At 43.7% G+C, this 19854-nt stretch overlaps 1 protein-coding gene and 1 pseudogene across 1 annotated transcript in view; one reads left to right on the forward strand and one right to left on the reverse strand.

The window, feature by feature from the left end:
- Positions 1 to 42: 42 nt before the first annotated feature.
- Positions 43 to 15761, reverse strand: LOC135452651 (pre-mRNA-splicing factor SLU7-like; annotated as a pseudogene).
- Positions 15685 to 19854, forward strand: part of BEAN1 (brain expressed associated with NEDD4 1) — a 53221-nt gene continuing 49051 nt past the window's right edge. Inside the window, exons 1-2 of the mRNA XM_064723483.1 lie at positions 15685 to 15927; positions 17341 to 17415. Coding sequence (XP_064579553.1) covers positions 15897 to 15927; positions 17341 to 17415 — 106 coding nt within the window. The 5' untranslated portion in view covers positions 15685 to 15896. The remainder of the gene's footprint in view (positions 15928 to 17340; positions 17416 to 19854) is intronic.

The raw sequence follows: 19854 nt of genomic DNA on the forward strand, positions 1-19854 counted from the left end.
TTAGAGCCTTTTTTAGTTTCTTGCATCTTTTTCTCTTCACCTTCACTGTTGGAATTTGAGCTCTTCTTGTGCTTCTTTTTTTTTCTTTTTCTGTTTCTCTTGGTGGATCTCCATCAGTGTTTTGGGTTTTGTCATGTGGTCCTCCTCCTCAGGCTGCTCTTCCATTAAACTTGCCTCTGTATTAGCAATTTCTTTCCCAGTTTTCCTGTACAGTAGGAGCATTTGACAAAGGAGTGACAGCACTTGTAACCCCACTTGCCTTCTTTCTGGTACATACTCCAAATGCATGTATGGTTGTTGATCTTCACATTCTCTTCATACTTAGAACAAGCAATAGCTTTCTGCTGTCCTTTGATGACTGTTCCATGCCTAGAATACTCCACATAATCTTCTGTTTGAGCTAGCACCAGTTCATCTGGAAGGGGCATCTAAATGTTCTTGTCCTCCATACTTCTCTAGGATGCTTTCTTTCAGCTGAGCCTTGAAATCTTCTTTTTTTCACTTTGGAAGATTTATAAAGAAGCTCTAATTTTGTAGGGTCCACTTGAAGATGAACTTCAGAGCCTTTGTCTTTAGCCTCCCAGGCAAAGAGCTGAGTCAGTGCCATGGGAATGGTGTCACCTGTGCAGCAAACAAAGTTGTCACTTGAATAACCAACTTCATCTGGATTCTTGCCTGTGTTGCCATAAGAGTTCTCTCTCATTGCTCTCATTTTGGGATCATAATAAGCAGAGTTTGGATCCAGATTTCTCAAGTATTTAGCAGTATCTTCCCAAATACGTAAATTTCAGACTGTGATGCATCTTTTAGAGACAAAGTTCTGCCCAGGCATATCAATGTCATCTGTGTATTTGTCTTCATCTTCACCATTATGATCTCTTTCTGTCTGTGAATTTGATTCCTCTTCTCCCCACTGGTGGACTTCACTTGCTCCAGCTTCCCTGATGCCAACTCCTCCAGAAGCTTCTGTGCTTTCAGTGTATATTTGGCCAAATCAACCTTGGAATATTCCTCAACAATTTTCATGTGCTCCTCTGGGTCATAACCATTCCACCAGTCTCGCTTCCCACCATAATCAAACATCAGCTGAGGCTGCACGTGTTCATTTTGTTCATCAAAATATTAATGTATTTTTGCTCCAACTTTCCCGGGTCTCTCCATGCAGTCTTTCTTTTTGTGTGTCAGTGCCCTGCAGCTCTCACAGGCTGCTTTGCAGTATTTCATGGCCACAGGGTGCTCCTGAACTCCTCATTTGTACCAATCTCCAGAGGAGTTATACTGCTCCTGCTTCTCTGGCTGAGGTACCTGAAGCTTTAGTGTGTGTCCCTTAGAAGGATCTACATTCCATGAGGAGATGTACTGAGGAATATGAGGGTTGATATCTTTTCCTTCTTCATCCACTTCAGCAGGTGCATTTCCTAGTTTTCTCTGCTCTTCTAATTCTTTTTCCTCCAATTTTCCCTCGCCATCTTCTTTGGTTCCTCCAGGCTCACATCATTTTCCCCTCTGTCTCAGTTTGGAAAGACAGGAGTCTGCTAAGGAAGGCAGGAGCCTCCCCTGAAGTGGAGAATGTAAACTTTCCCCATCCCTCCGAATTGCTATAAATTTTAAATTAAGGGGCTCTCAGGCAAAAAATATGGGAGAAGGAAATGACAGTTCTTTAATAGGGAAGAAAATAAAAGGGTAAAATAAACAATGCAGTACACTAGAACAACAGTGACAGAGTCAGAACCCAACCTGACACCCTGTGGGTCAGGGTGTTGGTGGCAGTCCCATTGGAATTGTGGCTCAGCCCTCCTGAAGTGTCAGGGCTGGTTCTGTTGGAGCAGGTGTCCTGTAGAAAGGTGCAGTCTCTTCCTCTGAAGATCCAGTGGAAGAAGAGGCAGCTGCTGTTCCTCTGGGCAATCCAGTGCAGAAGCTGTGCTGGTGTTCCAGGATCTCCAGATTATATCTGGGTAGGAATGTTTGGCTCCTCCCCCTGGGTGGAGCATCTCCCAGTGGGATGATGGAATTTCATCAGTCATGCAGGGACACTCAGTGGCCCATTAACAGAAGATATCTCCTGGAGGGAGGATGGTCAAGGGAGAGATAAAGCAAACTGCCCCACCTGGTTTTAACAGCTAAAACATTTCCAGGCCCATTAACAGAAGTTAATGGAGTTATGAGGGATGGGTCGTGGAAGAGATAAAGAACATGCCTCACCTGGTTTTAACAGATGGTGATAGAACACATACCTCTGGTTACATCCCGCATTGCAATCTAAGACAGTAAAATATTACTTTTCAACATTGTAAGATACGTAGTTGTTTTCTTTTAAGGGATGTGATGACTCCAACTAAAACAGCTGTGATGAAACATGACAAACACCTGTTTGTGGATAAAGAAGATACAGTCTTGATTTTGTCAAAGATTCTATTGCTCCTTACAATCTCTGCTGTTTTATCTTCCATAGATGACACAGAAGAGTCAGTTATGATTCTACATTATGGCTGTTAATGATTGTAAGCTTTTCCTTTGATTCATTTTGCTGTCAATGGTACATGACTGTTTAGAAAGGTGCTGTCTCAGCTCCCTAAGATGGTTACTGCTGATATATTGATTACATGATGTGAACTTACTGATTTTATAATAGGCATTATTCATAATATGCTATTACTGTATTTATAACCGGCTTCTTACATGCTTTAACATCTTTGTGTAATTATCTAAAAGACATGTGTTGTTTCAGGATGCTTCTTTTTTGTTCTCTAGCTGCTTATGCATCTCTTATATAAAGTTAGCTGTCTGGCTAGTCCCTGCACTGGCTCTATGGTTTGACCCAATGCTGTCTCATAATTTTAAGTATTTTTCAGAGTTCCAAGAAAAGATACCCAGGCTTTGTTGAAAGCCTCCTCCAAACTGCTAGTCTTGTATTTTTTTCCCAGTTATTATTACAGAAGCACTCCAGCAGTTTGCTGTGTTTGAAGCATCTCTATCCTGAAGGAAATTTCAGAGTTATACAACTACTAGATGGTTTGATTAATCTTTAACCCCAAGGCCTTTACTCATAGCTGCTACTATTAAGAGCCTTGTTTAAAACGTATTTAGGGAATTCCCTCCCAGATGGATCTTGGGCAGTGGCCAGGCCTTGGCTCTACCTGGATGGGGAATTTGCCAACAAACCCGGATGTTTTCTGCATCAAAACTAGATTCAGGTCACTTTGACTTGGCAATTTGACCCTTTATATATGACAGCAGAACCTTTTTTTAGAGCGAGCTTGGGAATTATTATCTGGAAATAATTATCCAAGCCCTCGCTAAATTGAGGTTTGTCAGCTGTTCACAGACTCTGGGATGATGGTACAGTATTTCAGAGATTCCTAATTACCTAATTTCACATGTATTATTAAATATGTGTATTATCTGAAATATTCTTCATTGTTGTACCTGACTTATTGCTCATTGCTGTCAGTTTCTTGTTCACTACATGTATTGTTTTGCCTTGATGTTTCTTCATGCTCATAACCAAAGACATGCATCTAATTAAAAAAAAAAGCTAAAAGAAGGGGAATGTAGTGCCTTAAGAACATCCAATTAATATAATATGTACATTAGAAACTTAGACAACAAATAATTTTGAATAATACAATATTTGCCTTAGAGATTTGCAATAAAGATCATCAAATCTAAATCCCAATTGAATGTGCCACAGCAAAGCCTAATTGATTAATTGACTTGAAGAGAGAGTGTGCTTGTGTTTTATCATCAGCAGGTTCAAAGAAGTCACCTGTTCATTCATCAGACACCAGTTGCCTCTGAAGAAATGAGGCCCAGTGCAAAGAGAAATAACCTCATCACCATGCAGCCCTCATGGCCAGAACATTAACAGAAATGGGACTGCCAAGACATGGCTGTGTCTGCAAACTACATAGGCAATTTGCCAACAAAAGCCTCATGGCATCCTCATGGTACAGTGCTCCTGCAAGCCTTCTTCAGTTATTCCCTGTTCCTGGACCCAGGAGGACATTCAGTGATGTCAAAATCAACATTTCCAGCTAATGGACTTTCTCTTGAGTGTCAACTATTTGGACTTTAAAACAATGGTCATTTATTTCCATTTTCTTGAGAGACATTGAATATTATTCTTTACTTTTCTCATGTTGTGAAGCCCTGGGTCAATGACTTGATAGAATTTGATACATTTTGTTAATTGTAATTGGTCTTTTATGAATCTTATCCCATATCTAATAGACAGTCAGTGATAACCTTAATGACATAATACCCTCACAAGAGTGAGCTGTTTTAACCTCAGAATATAAGACCCTTTTTTAAATTAACCAACAGGGTGAGAAAGGAAGAACAGGTACAGAAAGACATAAGTGGGTGGGACACATTTTCATTTTGCTGCCAGTTTGTCGTAGACAGGTAGAAGAATTAGAAAAGAAAGGCCTTATGAAATCAGGCCTCACTCTGCTAAAATTGACAAAACTGGCCTAGCATTTCTTCTAGGTGCAGCTCACAAGCAATTTGCAAGTTCCCATTTGAAGCTATTCTGCGAATGAGAAGTTCCTTTAACACAACAATCTGTTCTGAGGGTGAAAAATAAATGCACCTGTGTAAACAATAAGATTTGTCACATGAGAACCCACAAAGGAAAAATGTTAACATATCTAGAGAGAGAAAATTTGATAGATACATACAACAGCCTTTACTGACCATGAACTGAGTTTCACTGTATTGCTGACCAATAACACCAATTAGTTGTTAAACCTTCTGGTATTTCCTACAAATATGAGCTTTGTGAATAAAGAATTGTCTTTCTGCATGTAGAAAATGGGGCCTTGGCTGATTTATTCCAGCACCAGTTCACACTGTGAGATACAAAGTGATTTTGAAAGCAGTAGAAAAGCAGTGCAATAACAGTGTCCTCAGCGTGGCTCCCAGATCCATTCCTGGCAGCCCCACGGGCTCTGCACATTGATAACTGCAGCCAAAGCTGCACTTAGCTCCAGACCAAACACCATCAGGAGGCAAGGTGGTAAATAATGCCTTTTCCCCAGGGCTTTTGACTGAATATGTGATCACTTCATGCATTTCATACCCTGAGAAGCAGCCACCCACAGAGCAATCTGTCAGCTGCACTCTCCCTGCATCACCTGGGGCTCAGCTCAGCCCCAGAGCCAGCATCAGTCAGGAAATTAGGACCTTGGTGCCCCAGCAGCAGCAGCACAGTTTGGGGTTCCCCATGCTGGGCAGTGCTGGCTCCCAGTCCCTGTGTTTATTTTCCAGGAGCTCCACAAGCAGCAGCCATGGTCACTCTGCTGTGGCACTGCAAGCAATGTTAGCTCAACGTGTTCAACATAAACAAGGCCTTCTCACCTTTTTAAAGCATGCTCCACCTCTCTTCATGCACCTCTTCTTCCTCAAGGACACTCTCTCTACAAATCCATAGAGAGTTTTTTAATTTTGACTTGAATATCAAGGCCCAACACTGAATTTTTTTATCAATATTTGCCAAGCGAGGTGCACGTGTCAGCTGGCTTTGGCTTTCATGCTGCCAAAGAGCCACAGGCAGCATCAGATGGGGAATATCAACTGTTTCTGGACAGTTCTCATGGAACATCCCCCAAATCAAGCTCACATTTCAGAGCAGAGGGGAGACATACCCATTTTAATGTGTGATCATTGGAAACTGGCTGGAAAAACTGACATTGCACCCCCTGCATTCATATTATTAGTATTTGCTGTATTCATAAGAGAAACAAGGTATTTTCCTTGCCAGGACAGCAAATGCATCTGTAATTTATAAATCCACATGTTCTCTCTCCATCTTAAAACTTGGGCATTTAAACCAAGTATTTCTGGTGGTAAAACATGCTACAATTGCTCAATAGATATTTACATTGTATTTCAAAATCTGACAGTAGAGATCATATAGAATCATTTTTGTATTTATATATATATATATATATATATGAATAAATGTTTTCAGTTCTAAGATTTAATAGCTATATGGTTTTGATCTTGACCCTTACTCACTACTGAAAAAAATGTGTTATTGAACCTTTGGCCACAGATATTACTTTGAAGATGGACCTGCAATGAATTTATGACATATAAAATACCCAATTCAACACTGTTTAAATAGCTTCTTAAGATCCAAGCTGTTACTAGTGATATCAGCAATCCAAGTGCCCCAGAATAAGCAAGACTTGACCTTCTCGTTAGATTTCAGCACCTGAAAATTGCATGGGATTTTTTCTTTGTTATTTTTTAAGGCTCTCAAGCTCATTCCCAGAGTCTCATGCAGTATCTGGAAGCAGAAAGCAGCACAGGTTGAGTGCTTTCCTCTGCAGTGATGGGCTGAGTAAAGGTGACTTTCAGAGATAGCAAAATGAGCTCTGAATGCTTTATTAGCAGAAGCAGGGACTAGTGTGAGATGGTTTTAGATGAGCATGGAAGTCAGCTGCTCATACTATATTTTATTTATTTGTTCTCTTTGCATGCTCATACTCTTAAGCAGATCTTCACCTGCTGGAAGAGATCCAGGTAAGGCATTGGAATCAAATTCATGTTACAGTGCAAAAACATGAGCAAATGTCACATTCCTGGTGACTTCTGAGCACATCAACACTGGACAACATCCTTGTTTCTCATGCTGGAGGATCCAAAAGGAGCAAGGAGCAATACACTCATTACAGCTTTTTTCCCTAAGACACTTCCATTGCTGTGTAGCAGACTTGAAAAACTGCTGGGGTGTGTGTGTGTATAATTTAGCTAAAAATTTCAAAAACAAAGTAATATTTTAACAAGTCATAACAGCAAGACTCAATTCTGAAACTTCTTAGGGTAAAGTGAATACTTTAGGATTTAACAGGTGCTCATTTGGGACATTTTGTAGACCTTGGGAGTGGCCTATTTGTTAGAGATCTGAAGCAAAGTAGCATCAGAGCTCATGGATGAGAATCTGCACATTGTGTTCATGCTATACTTTAATCCTTAATGACAGATAGTTAATGATAAGAACTTTTAACAACCAGAAGAAAGGAGCCTCTAAAATTTAACCTATTCCAAATAATAAAGTACAAAGCATACACAGGAATTAAAATGAAATTTTAAAACAAAGCAAAAGAGAACAAACAAACAAAAAACAACGAAAAGAAACCAAACCAAAACCCCTCCAAAACCAAATTTGGTCCCTTGTCAAGCTAATAATCAAACAATTTTTTTAAAAAAACATTAAAAATCTGGTTGTCCTTTGCTTTCCCCATCCCCCATTTGACATTCAGCACATTTTCAGTTAAGCTTGGACCAAATCTGTGTTAGTAAGAAGGACAAGCTCCTCTGTCCACCTTGTGCTGTAAAATAATGAAAGCAAGAGTGGCAGAGAAACATCTCCAGTGCTTGTGTTTGTACCATTCAATTGTTTCTATTTGGCTTCTGATAAAAGTCAATTGTCCTTTTAAGTACTAAGAAGCAAAAAAGTGGCTCTCCTAATACAAATCACCAGCTCAGGGAGCCTGTGCCTTCCTTCCCCTTCAATTCCTTTCTCTTTTCCCAGCTACTCCATCATCATTTCCCTCTGCAGACAGCTGGACTGGCTCTGGCTCAGTTCTACCTTAGAGAGCTCAATTCACAACTGCTCCTTTATGATCTTACCAGCAATTTTGGGAACACCATGTTCTGTCCCAACCCAAAGGCTGACCAGAGATTGTTGCAGTCTGAGGGCTGCAGCACCCCAACCCCTCTGGGTTGATTTTGGTATCTCTTTATCAGTTTGTGCCACCCTGTTTGCTCTTCTCACTGCGTTAAACACCTGCCCAGGCTGTCCAAGTTTTACCCCAAACCCCAGCAGAACCTTTTTGTGTTGCAAACCTCTGGATCTGCTCCTTCTCCTTTGCTTTGCTCTGTTCCTTCTGTCCCCAAGCCTGCCTGGCATTTCTCTGCAAAGGAACTGCACAAGGCACCTGACTGCCCCGGTTTGCACCTCTCCACAGCATTTATCACAGTGCTCCTCTCTCCTGGCACATGCACTCCTCTGCTCTTCAGGTTTTAAACTAATTGCCAGACTGCTTATCCCACTGCACATTTATTCCCATTGGGCAAAACTGTTAAACAAAAGAATAGGTTATACCCTTACTTCAACCATTATTAAATAGTTTATAAAAATGCATGTCTCGTTTCAGGAGTGATGCCAGTCTGTTAGGAAACCTGGAGGATGCTGATTTTTTTTTCATGTTTCATATAAAATCTGTCTGTATTTGCATCATTCCCTGTGCAAGTTCTTTTCTGTCACTGGTTTCTGCATCTCATGGCAGTTCCTCTGGGGCAGGAGCCTCCCAGGGCCTTATCCTACCCTCCCTTTTGCGAGCCCAATGCCATTTAAACCAAGCTGGGGTTGCACAAGGGTTTCACGAGCCCTAAGGTTCCTCCCCAAGCATTTTGATCTCCAGTCTGTATCTCTTCCTTACTACCATGAAAAAGTTCACAGCTCCAGTGAGGAACTTTGCACCTCTGCTTATTTATAAAATTTTTACCACCTTCAGAGGCTCTGCAGATTCACAAACACTTCATAAATAAAGTAGTAATAAAGTGCAGAGGTACTGACTTGTGCATTCACTGGTAAAACACAAACCATGAATGATGGGGTTTGTACTTCAAGGTGAACGAAGTATTTCTTGTTAGCACACAATGGTGTCAGAGAGATAAAATCAATGTTGGGTCACAATTACATTTTGGGCTGCTGCCATGCTGCCTTTTCCTCACTTGTGCTTTAGTTTTAGGTGAACAAAGGCATGGCTGGGTTCTCATTCTTGCCTGCACTAACAGCACTGCAGGGCTGTCTTCTCTGCCCTCTATCAAAAGCCTCTTTTAAAAACCATCCTGAGAGTAAATGACAAATACTTCATCTCAGTGTAAAATAATAAGAACTAAATCATAAAACTGCCAACCTCTACGAGGGCTACACTGACCAGCAATCTTTGAAATAGTCAATAAACTACTCTGCAGTGTGGAGCTTCCTATCAGTTCCCTTTTCTTTGCTCCTTCTGACATCTGATGCACACACTGAGCTCTGCCAATACAGGACAGGGACTCTGCACCAAAAAAACAGATTTTAAGCCTGGTCCCCCCCCAGGGCCATGGATATCCCTCCCCTTAGGAACAGGTGTATCCATGTTTCGTGGGATAAAGGTGGCTCTGATTAGCCAAACCTAGGATTTCCAGCACCAAGTGCAACACCCATATCAAAGGGTGTACCTACAACAAACAAAAGCATTTTAACCATTCTGACATGCACATTTACTGTTATTGCTGGTGGTAGTGCTGTTACCTTATTTTAAATACTGTGTATGACATAATTCAGTATTTCTTTCTATATATGTAGGCATAATTATAGTCCTGTATCTCCAGGGACACATATGTTACTATTTGTTAGTAATCCATTGGCCATCCTTAATTCTGAAAGTGCCATTAGCCATTATCACAAATTCATTCAAGGACCCATGGAAATAAACCCTGAGACTCCACATTCCCCATCAGGTGCTCTAAAGTCTTTGAAAGGTCAACACATAATAAATTGCATAATTAGCTATAAATTTAATTAAGGAGTCAGAGAATGAGAGGGAAAAGAACACTGAGATGAAATTTCCCATTCTACATCCTTAAAATTGGCATCAGGAAGATTGAATACATTTAGGGAAAATATTGGATCTTCAATAACAATCTTGGACCACATTATTTCTTACCATATATACAGATATTAAAAAAAAAAGTACAGCAGGCACTGAGAGAATAACTCATCATCTTCCTCAAAAGTCTGCAAGCAGGTGAATAAATAAGAAACTAAATCTGGCCCCAGAGCCCAAGAGCATCTTTTGTTCCAGAGAATAGGACAGTTGGCAAGCTAAAAATCAGAAAAACAGCCTCTGAGAGTTTGGGCATTACATAAAATTCCTACAGAATCCTTTCCTGCCATGGCAGTTACAGAAAGAGAGCCTCCTCATTCCAGGCCTCATTCCTTTACATGGCAGGTAAAAACCAGAACTTCTGCCTCTGGGTCTTCAGGCTGCTGTGAAATATCTGTTACTGATATGCTTCATCTGTATTAATAATTTAAAATTATTTTTCCTCTTGACAGATTTTATGCCTAAAGAATAAAAACACTTGATTTAAGAGTCTAGAAAATAGTATTCAAAATAAATTTACCTGCCCGATAAATGCCAGCTGAAAAATGTTCTACAGTAAATGCATATCTTTAAAATTCCACCCTTTCCATTAAAATAGCTTTCAGCAAGGAGGAAATTCCTTTGTTATTAATTCTACAATATAACCAAACACAGAAAGTATTTAAAACCTGGCAAACATCTGTTTGTTTGAGTTTTTTCAGAAAATTTGCAAACTTTTCCTTCAATTATTTCATTTCAGGACCCAGGGAGCTGTGAAAGCACCAAATGCTTCCCAAAAACCTCCAGAGCCTCTTTCCCTGACCTCCTTTGCTCTCAGCAGCAGGGACAGTTTCACTGAGCCAGCTCCACCACACTGTGGAGACTCCAGCAAGGAATTCCCAGAGCCCAGGGCCTGGTGCAATCAGCTTTTCCAGCAATGCCCAGCCTGGTGTAATCAGCTTTTCCACAGTGCCAGAGCACTGGCAATGCCCATCCTGGTGTAATCAGCTTTTCCAGCAGTGCCCAGCACTGGCAGTGCCCAGAGCCTGGTGCAATCAGCTTTTCCAGCAGTACCAGAGCAGTGGCAATGTCATCCTGGTGCAATCAGCTTTTCCAGCAGAGCCAGAGCAGTGGCAATGCCCATCCTGCTGTAATCAGCTTTTCCAGCAATGCCCAGCCTGGTGCAATCAGCTTTTCCACAGTGCCAGAGCACTGGCAATGTCATCCTGGTGTAATCAGCTTTTCCAGCAATGCCCATCCTGGTGTAATCAGTTTTCCAGCAATGCCCATCCTGGTGTAATCAGTTTTCCAGCAGTGCCACAGCACTGGCAATGCCTATCCTGCTGTAATCAGCCTTTCCAGCAGTGCCAGGGCACTGGCAATGCCCAGCCTGGTGCAATCAGCTTTTCCAGCAGTGCCCAGCACTGGCAATGCCCAGCCTGGTGCAATCAGCTTTTCCAGCAGTGCCCAGCACTGGCAATGCCCAGCCTGGTGCAATCAGCTTTTCCAGCAATGCCCAGGGCCTGGTGCAATCAGCTTTTCCAGCAATGCCCAGCACAGTGCAGGATGAGCTGGCCCGAGGTGACACAAGGGCAGAAAGCTCTGCAGACTCCACAGCAGTGATGAAATCTCACTGCTTCCAGATTTTCCATGTTGAAAAGACTTTCCTGTTCCCATTTTGCTCATTCTGAGGTGTTTTATCTATGACTAATTGTATAATCCAATTGACATTTATTTCATTACCACCTTTTCCACAAAGCAAAAAAAATACATAGTGAACAGTATCCCCCAAACGTCTTGCTATGAATACATAAAAATTCTCAGTCAAAAGTGATCTCATTATAGCAAGAAAATTTATTTTGACTTACAAAAATTGGCTACCAGACTGCACCTTCCACTCAGCCCCAAGGATCCCAAAGCAAGCCCCAGGAGATGGGAAGCTGAGCTGAGGTCTGTCACTGTGCTGACAGCAGCTTTATAATGAAGTCCCTTGATGGAGAAAATGTAAAATCATCCTAGAACAGAATTATCTGTCTGTGGTTTTTTTTTCCTTACCAGTAAACTGAGCAACAGCCACTGTGGACAGCAACTCTGTGCAGCTCCATCCATATAGAATACCATTCCAAACTTTACCTAAATGTGCTTGGGCTCCCCATCAGTCACACTCCCCATTTCTGTAGACTGGGAAAACATGAGAAGATGGCAGAATTCAGACTGGAAACACTCAGGTTCACACAGGCACTGCCATGGTCTCCCCTGCTCTGTGATGTCTCAAGAAGGAAAAACTAACCCAAAGTCGATAGATAGGAGAAGCAGGAATACTGAATAGTTCTTATTTTTGTCCCAGCTGTCCCAAATACCATCCATTAGCAAACTCCTACGTGTTAAATCATTTATTTGTGGCAAGTTTTCTTTAATACAAATCTGTTTTACCAAAACAGAAAAGCAGATTCTACCAGAAGAAACAACTAATGATGTAAACTACTCACAGCATCCCCATGCCACAACACAGCACTGCTATACTGGCTGTGCAAACACGAGTTTGGCCCGAGCCCCACTGCACAGGCAGGTTCCACTCAGCTGCACAGCATAAGGAGCAAAACTGGAAAGTCTAAAAGCTGAAAATCACGTAGGAAAAAGGGTAAAAAATTACCGCACCTCCACATGCATGTGATACAGATTTGGAAATCAGTGGGGTGAGCAAAGCCCACACCATTCCAGTCCACTGCAGCTGGGCATAGCAACTACTGCTGGTTCCAGAGGTTCCCATTTGTGAGACTCTGTCTAAAATTTCCCTCATTGGCCTCAAGATTGTCATTGGGGACCACTGAAGATAAAGATCTCCCTGTCTTAAATCTCTGGCTCTGTAGGAGAAAGTTACACACACCACGGGCCCCGAGACCTGAGAGCATTGCTAAGTTATTGTTTTCACAGGTGTATTTATTGTATGCTACACTGAGCTCAGTGAAGGACATCCTGCCCTTTTTGCAACAATAGCTCTGGGATTTTTGTGACAGTGCTCACAGGGGTCTTTGCATGAGGGAAGAGATGAGGATCTGACTCCATATTTCAGAAGGCTTGATTTATTATTTTATGATATATATTACATTAAAACTATACTAAAATAATAGAAGAAAAGGTTTCATCTCAGAAGGCTAGCTAAGCTAAGAATAGAAAGGAATGAATAACAAAGGCAGCTGCCCCAGACTCTCTGTCTGAGACAGTTGTGCCATGATTAGCCATTAATTACAAACAAGCACATGAGACCAATCACAGATCCATCTGTCGCATTCCACAGCAGCAGATAATCATTGTTTACATTTTGTTCCTGAGGCCTCTCAGCTTCTCAAGAGAAAAATCCTAAGGAAAGGATTTCCATAAAAAGATGTCTGCGACAGATTTTTCCCCACCTCTCAGCCTGGCCAGACTTCTCCTGAGTTCTGTGTTGTCCCCTGCAGAAGACCCCTCTCACTCATTTGCAGCCACCATGACAGACAGACTGAGATGTAAGGAGCCTCTTCAGCAAAGAAAAACCAAGACATGAAACCCCTATGTGAGAGGACTAGGACTGAAACCCCCAACCCAGGGGAGGTGTGTGGGGGAGGCAAGCTGACCAAAGCGAGATGGATGTTGCAGGTGTGAGCATTGGACCAAGAAGACAATGGCTCTCACCTACTGCCAAACATGGACTGTGTGTACCCTTTCCTAAACACCATTCTTTCCCCCGAAAATACAATAAAATACCTTTGATTTGGTTTCAAAATTCATTTCCCTCCCTCCATCAAAAAAGAGCATGATAAGAGTTTAGATGGACTGCACCTGAGATCTCCCCAGACATGACCTGGTGGACTCCCTCGAGAGACTTTGCTGTTCTACATTTGGTAGCTATGTACCTTTCTTTTTTTTTTCCCTCTCCCTCTTTTCCTTACTTTTCCCTTTTCCCCCAATTCCTCCCCAACGCATTTTGCTGTGGTTATTTCAATAGATGTGCATTTGTTTTGATTATCCCTGCAAACCCCCTTGTACCATGTTGGTTTTTTGCACCCTGAGATCCCCCACGATCCCTCACGAAACCCATCCATGAGGACGGCTCATGACACCATTAGCTGTGGGGATGTTCCTGCAGGCTCTGATGGATCCTGTTGGGCACTGTGCTGTCTGACCCAGAAACAAATGTTCTCTGTCTCAGGAGCAGTTGCAGCTCCTACTGCAGCAAAAGGACAAGAGACTCTCACTGAAAGGGCTCTAAATCCAAGCTGAGAGATTTCTTCAGAACTACAAACACTGAGCAATTTCCCTGCATCCAAAGTCAGTTACAAAGACACATTCCACAATTTGTGAGCTTATTTAATTATCTGAGCGTGGATATCTCAAACTTAAGACCCCAAGTCTGTCAGGACTAAACTTAATACTGATACTGTGAGTAAATGTGAGGTGCCATTGAACAAAGATGTCATCACCAAAATCTGTAGAATTACTATACATTAGGAATTCCTGAACTTTAAAGTGGAGAAAATATTTTGATATCCTAAAGTGCAGTGTTGCACACATCCATGATTCTTGACAGGCAGAACAAGGCCTCGGGGCACATAACCAAAACCCAACACACAGAAAATCAGATTTTCTCCATGTGTACAGATTGACACCTTCATGCCATAACCAAACAACAAAGACCCCTAAAAGGAAGCCACGCAGTTTCCATTTATTCAAATTATTAACAAGGAGTCTTTCATGGAGTCAGACATTTTGAGGGGTTGAAGATATTTATTACAAGGTAACTTCTGCAGCAGCATTCTAAGGGATTTTAGGGTACCAAGGTATTATAGTTTTGGCAACAGGTACAGGTTTCTGTGATTCATAAGGAAACACACCTGTAAATTCCCATAAATCCCGATTTCAATTGCCTTAGACTCCCTTAATGCTCGCCTGGATTGAAGAAGAAAAGAAAATGAAAAAAAGGTGATCAGTAACAGCAGGAAACTGCTTACCAGGGAGTCCAGATCGACCCCAAACTTCATTACAGTTCTGCATCCATCGCTGCTAAACAGGGAGAAGCTGAACAGCCTAAATACTGACAGCAAAGCCGTTCTGATTGTGAGAACTTGCTCTCCAGGCTACAAAACTCCTGAAGGGAGATGTAATCAGGTGGGGTCAGTCTCTCCCACTGGGCAGCACTGACAGAACAAGAGGACACAGTCTCAAGCTATGTCAGGGAAGGGACAGGCTGGATATTAGGAAGAAGTTTTTCACCGAAAGAATAATAAAGTACTGTAATGCTCTTCCCAGGGAGGTGATGGAATCACCATCTCTGGATGTGTTTAAAAAAAGACTGGACATGGCACTCGGTGCTATAGTCTAGTTGAGGTGCTAGGGCATAGGTTGGACTTGATGATCTTAGAGGTCTTTTCCAGCCTCATTATTCTGTGATTCTGTGGAAACCACCCAGGGACAGGGAAGTAAAGAAGGCTCTTTAGCTCCATGTCTCTATAAACAGGGTCAGTGGGACCACTCTGCAGTGTCCTGCAGAGCTAATGAGTGCGTGGGTGACAGAAACTGCCCATGGAACTTGGATCATGAAATACTCCAAACTGCTGACAAAACATTCAGAAAAGCGGCCTCACTTCACACATTCTTTCCTAAAAAGCTAATGATGCTTTTCCTAGAGGTAAACAACCAGTTATGAAAGCTCATTTGCTTCAGTACCTGCTGCAGCCCTGTTCCCCCTGTATCCAGCACTACGGCATTTATCAAGCACAATGAGAAACGTCCCCAAATAAATGTTACTACTGTAAAGTGGGTTTAGCTCTGGCTTGGACTACATGACTACATCCTCCTGCTAGCCCCCATCCAGCCCCACGCCATTATATCCTCCGCACAGCCGGATAATCCCGTCCGTCCCCGTGGATTTACTCCAGGCAGTCCCTCCCTTCCAGCACTTGGGCTGGCCTCGGCTTTCCGGAGCCGCTGTCCGCCTCCAGCTCGGCATGCAGGCGGCGAATCCCCGCGGCAGCCCCGGTGCCGCCGCCCGCCGCTGCCGGGCGCTGCCGCAGGAGCGATGAGCGGCGGGCTCGGCCCCGGCGTGTGCGGCCCCGGGCCCCCCCGCGCTGCCCCCGCCATGTGCGGCCCTGCCCGCGGGGCGGGGGTCACCCGCCCCCCGGCCCCCAGCCCGGGGCCGCCGGCTCCGGCCCGGCCCCGCGCACGGCAGGAGGCGGCAGGGCCCCGCCGGCCCCCGGGGAGCCGCGGCGGGGGCGGATGGAGACAGCGGGCACGGCGGCGGGCTGGGGTAAGGCAGGGCAGGGCGGCATGGGGGAAGGTACGGGCTGAGCCGGGATGGGCAAAGGCAGCAGCCGGGGAAGGGCAGGGGCTGAGCCGGGATGGGGAAAGGCAGCAGCCGGGGGAGGGCACGGGCTGAGCCGGGATGGGCAAAGGCAGGGGCTGAGCCGGGATGGGGAAAGGCAGGGGCTGGAACTGAACCGGGCTGAGGGGAAGCAGGGGCTGGGGCGGGCTGGGGAGAGGCAGAGCCTGAACAGAATGGGGAAAGGCAAGAGCTGAGCCGAGCCGGGGGAAGGAAGGAACCAAGCTGGGGAAAGGCGTGAGCCATGCCGGGCTAAAAGGTAGGGGTCGAGCCGTGCCGGAGTATAGCAGAAGCCGTGCCGGGGCTAGCAGGAACCGTGCCGGCAGAGGCAGGCTCTGAGGGGCCGCTCCCGGGTGGGGCAGGCTCTGAGGGACCGATCCCAGCTCTGAGGGGCCGATCCCAGCCGGGTGGGGCAGGCTCTGAGGGGCCGCTCCCGGGTGGGGCAGGCTCCGAGGGACCGATCCTAGCTCTGAGGGACCGATCCCGGCTCTGAGGGGCCGATCCCGGGTGGGGCAGGCTCCGAGGGGCCCCGGGAGCCCGTGTGTTGCCGCCCAGCCGCGGGTGCAGAGTGCGAGGATCCCACAGCCCAAAGGCCCCTGCCCGGAACTTTGTGTGGGCCGGGCCCCTTCCCTAGAGGGGAGCAGCCCCTTCCCGGCCGCGGGCAGGGCAGCGCCGAGACCCCGAGCCGAAGTCCGTGACACAGCGAGCGACCCTCGGGAATCAGGCTTTAAATCCTCGTCTGCATTAGCAAACGAGCTCATCTTTAAAGAAATCTAAAGATCTGGTTATTTAGGACACGTTTTACTCGTGTGCATTTTGTTGCCTGTAAATATAAATCTTTGAAGAGCAAGATATAAATATTAAAGCCTAAGTGCATAGGGGGAGTATGTGTATCAGATTTTAGACTAAATTTATTCCAACCCAGTTTGGCACACACATGCCTGATGCGTTCAAGCTGCACTCACACAAATCAGGGAAGTTACTTGGTTTTACAGTGGTAGGTGCCTGTTTCAGAGACTGGTGAATGACTTAACAATAATTAGCATATTTATATAACACAATGTTGTTTATACATGGGGTTTGGAATCTGAGAGGCATTAATTTCATTTCCTGAACAGGAGGGATTCCTGTTCAGGAAATGAAATTAGAAGTACATAGAAGTATGAAGCAATGAAATGTTTGGCGTTTTCCCCCCACTTGTGTGCACTCGGGGTCTGAGATGTGCAATCCTGCCCAGAGAGAGCAGGTGAACCTTAACTCGATGTGCCTTCAACTCACATCTGGTACCAAATGAAACCAAACTGTTATTAAGGACCTTTCTCTTCATTTTTCCCTTTTTAGTTATTTTCTTCCATCTTCCTTTCATCTCTGGAAGCTCCATCAGTATTGGGATAGGCAGCAATTATTCCAATCTCCGTAAGTAATCTCTTTTTCTTTTTTTTTAAACTGTATTATTGGCGTGTTTTGCAGCCATGTACAGCTGCAGAAATAATATATTTCAAGTTCTCTAGCAGATAAACATCAATCCAGTAAAAAGCAAATAGCTTCCTGACTGAGAAAAAACTGAGTTAACAGAAATGTCCTTAACCTTGTCATCTTTGGTAGACCAAACTCACAGAAATGACAGAATTTGCTGAAATAAAGGACCATAAAATTTAGTGTTAGGTACAAGTACTTCAATATTTTATTTTTTTTAAAAAATCCTCCTTTCAGCATTTTCTCCCACAACAGCAAACTACCAAATTGACAAATGGAGCGCACTGACATTAGTCAAAATTTATATCATTTTGGCACTCACTAGTGAAACAAATGTGGCTAAAAATTACTTCCAGTCATTGAAATAAAACAATTCCTGACATTTGACTTCCTTCTGCTCTCCTTTTTATGACTGCCTTTTGTAGTCATTACATGAAGGTTTTTTGAAGAGGAAATACAGCATTGTAGGAGCCAATTATCCTCGTGTCACTGGTCCTATTTTGGCAGGGAACCACATGCACACAGGGAAGCAGGGCAGCATGTCCAATGTCTTGGATGGAGGAATGCATAATAAAAAAATACACAGCAATTAAACCCACCAAGAGCCCTTTTGGAGCAAGGGCTGCAGCTCCAGAAAAGCTGTGCTGGAATGTTACAGTCAGACTGTGACTTTGTAACTCTGTTCATGCCCATCATGGCTGAGGAGTCTTACAATTAAAGGTGCAGTTTAAAGGAAGAACATACCAGAAGTTCCCTTAATTTCCTTTGGAACATACATGGAGGAGCACAAACACAGCTACAATCATTCACAGACTAGAAATCACACCCATTTTAATGTTTGCTGTCAAACCTATCATGACAGCACACTTGGAGAAATTATTCATGGAGTCAGAACCAGCTTCTGGCCACAGTAGGGATTTTTAGGACCAATCCCTAAGATAACTTTGGTAATTGAGAGCAGAGTTTAGTTGGTAAAGGTGAAGATAGTGCAAAACCAAGTAAATGCCAAGTGCTGTCTTTCAGATTAATCCCTTAAACTCCTCCAAAACACCACATTAAAGCTGGGCTGAAGAGCAACTGCAAAATCAGTAGCTGCTGCCTAATGGAGCCCAAGTGGCATCACCCAATTCAGGGATGGAGCCCAGTGACTGCAACAACACAGAGCCAAGGTGGGCTGACAGGGTCAGAGCTGAACAGAACTTCCTAGTCAGAAACAGAATTTGACTTTGTTGCCTTAGATGTTTCTTTCTGAGAGAAACATTGGATTCTCTTTGCAAAGTGTTTCCAGGTTTTAGTCAGCTGTGTTTGGATGATTGGTTGGTTTTCAGAATAAAAAGTCAGATTTATCTCTAGAAAATAATGACAATGAAGATAAATTATTAATCAGCAGTCATGAACCTCAGTCAGTGTTTCAAATGCTTAAATGAAGGTGTCCAAAAACTGTCAGAGAAATAAAGAGGCAGAAAAATTGTTCTGTGCAAACTGCCTTCCCTTTCTGCATGTGCCTGCCTCCTCCACCTCCTTCCCAGCACTTCTGAGATTTATCTCTGAGGAAACTGGTTGTAGACACAAGTAAAAGCAATCAGACCAACTGATTATTCAATCAATTATGCAGATTGCCAATACATATGTGGTATTATAAAAAGATAGTTATCTCTAGCTATTTAGTGACTCTATGTATTTAAATATTATAGGATAGTCCAATTCAACGACATCCCTGCTTTTATATCTAAGAGCACAAGGAATGTCCAGAGATGTGTAAAATGTTCATTTGCAGGCATGAATGACAAAAACCAAAGCTTTAAAATACACAAGCAGCATTTCCAAATCCAGCACTAAGGTTCCTGTCTTAGAATCTTCAGAGAGTACAGACTTGTCCAAACTAACCAGAATTGTCTCACCAAACCAAGAAGGAACAGAAGCATTCCTACTGTGGCTCTCTGTGCACAAAATCCCACCTAAGACAGGCCCAGGGGACACCTCCTGAAGGGACAAGTGCAGAAAATCCTCATCCTGGGATCAGAGAAACACCTTGGAGGCTGTCCCCAGCATCTGGCTTGGGGACAGCAGAGGAGCACATCTGGCTGCCAGCACTGAGAGCTGCACCCTGAGACCCCAGGACAGCAATGAAAAGATGAATAAATTTCTACTCATAAACAAGGAAATCTTTCTGCACACAGCAAGAATAAAATGCCCTCTCCACTGGGACTCTGCAGCTCCTCATGTGTCTTTTTCCCACTCCAAACTCAGCCTGTTTAGTGCAGCTGTCTGAGGCACAAACACAATTCCCAATGACAGGATGCACAACATCAGCAGGAACATAACTGCACATCCCCAGGCACAGAGCCCAGTGCCTCAGTCCAAACCAGGGAAGGGCCT

Source organism: Zonotrichia leucophrys, chromosome 11 (assembly GCF_028769735.1).
Source record: "Zonotrichia leucophrys gambelii isolate GWCS_2022_RI chromosome 11, RI_Zleu_2.0, whole genome shotgun sequence".
NCBI lineage: Eukaryota > Metazoa > Chordata > Aves > Passeriformes > Passerellidae > Zonotrichia > Zonotrichia leucophrys.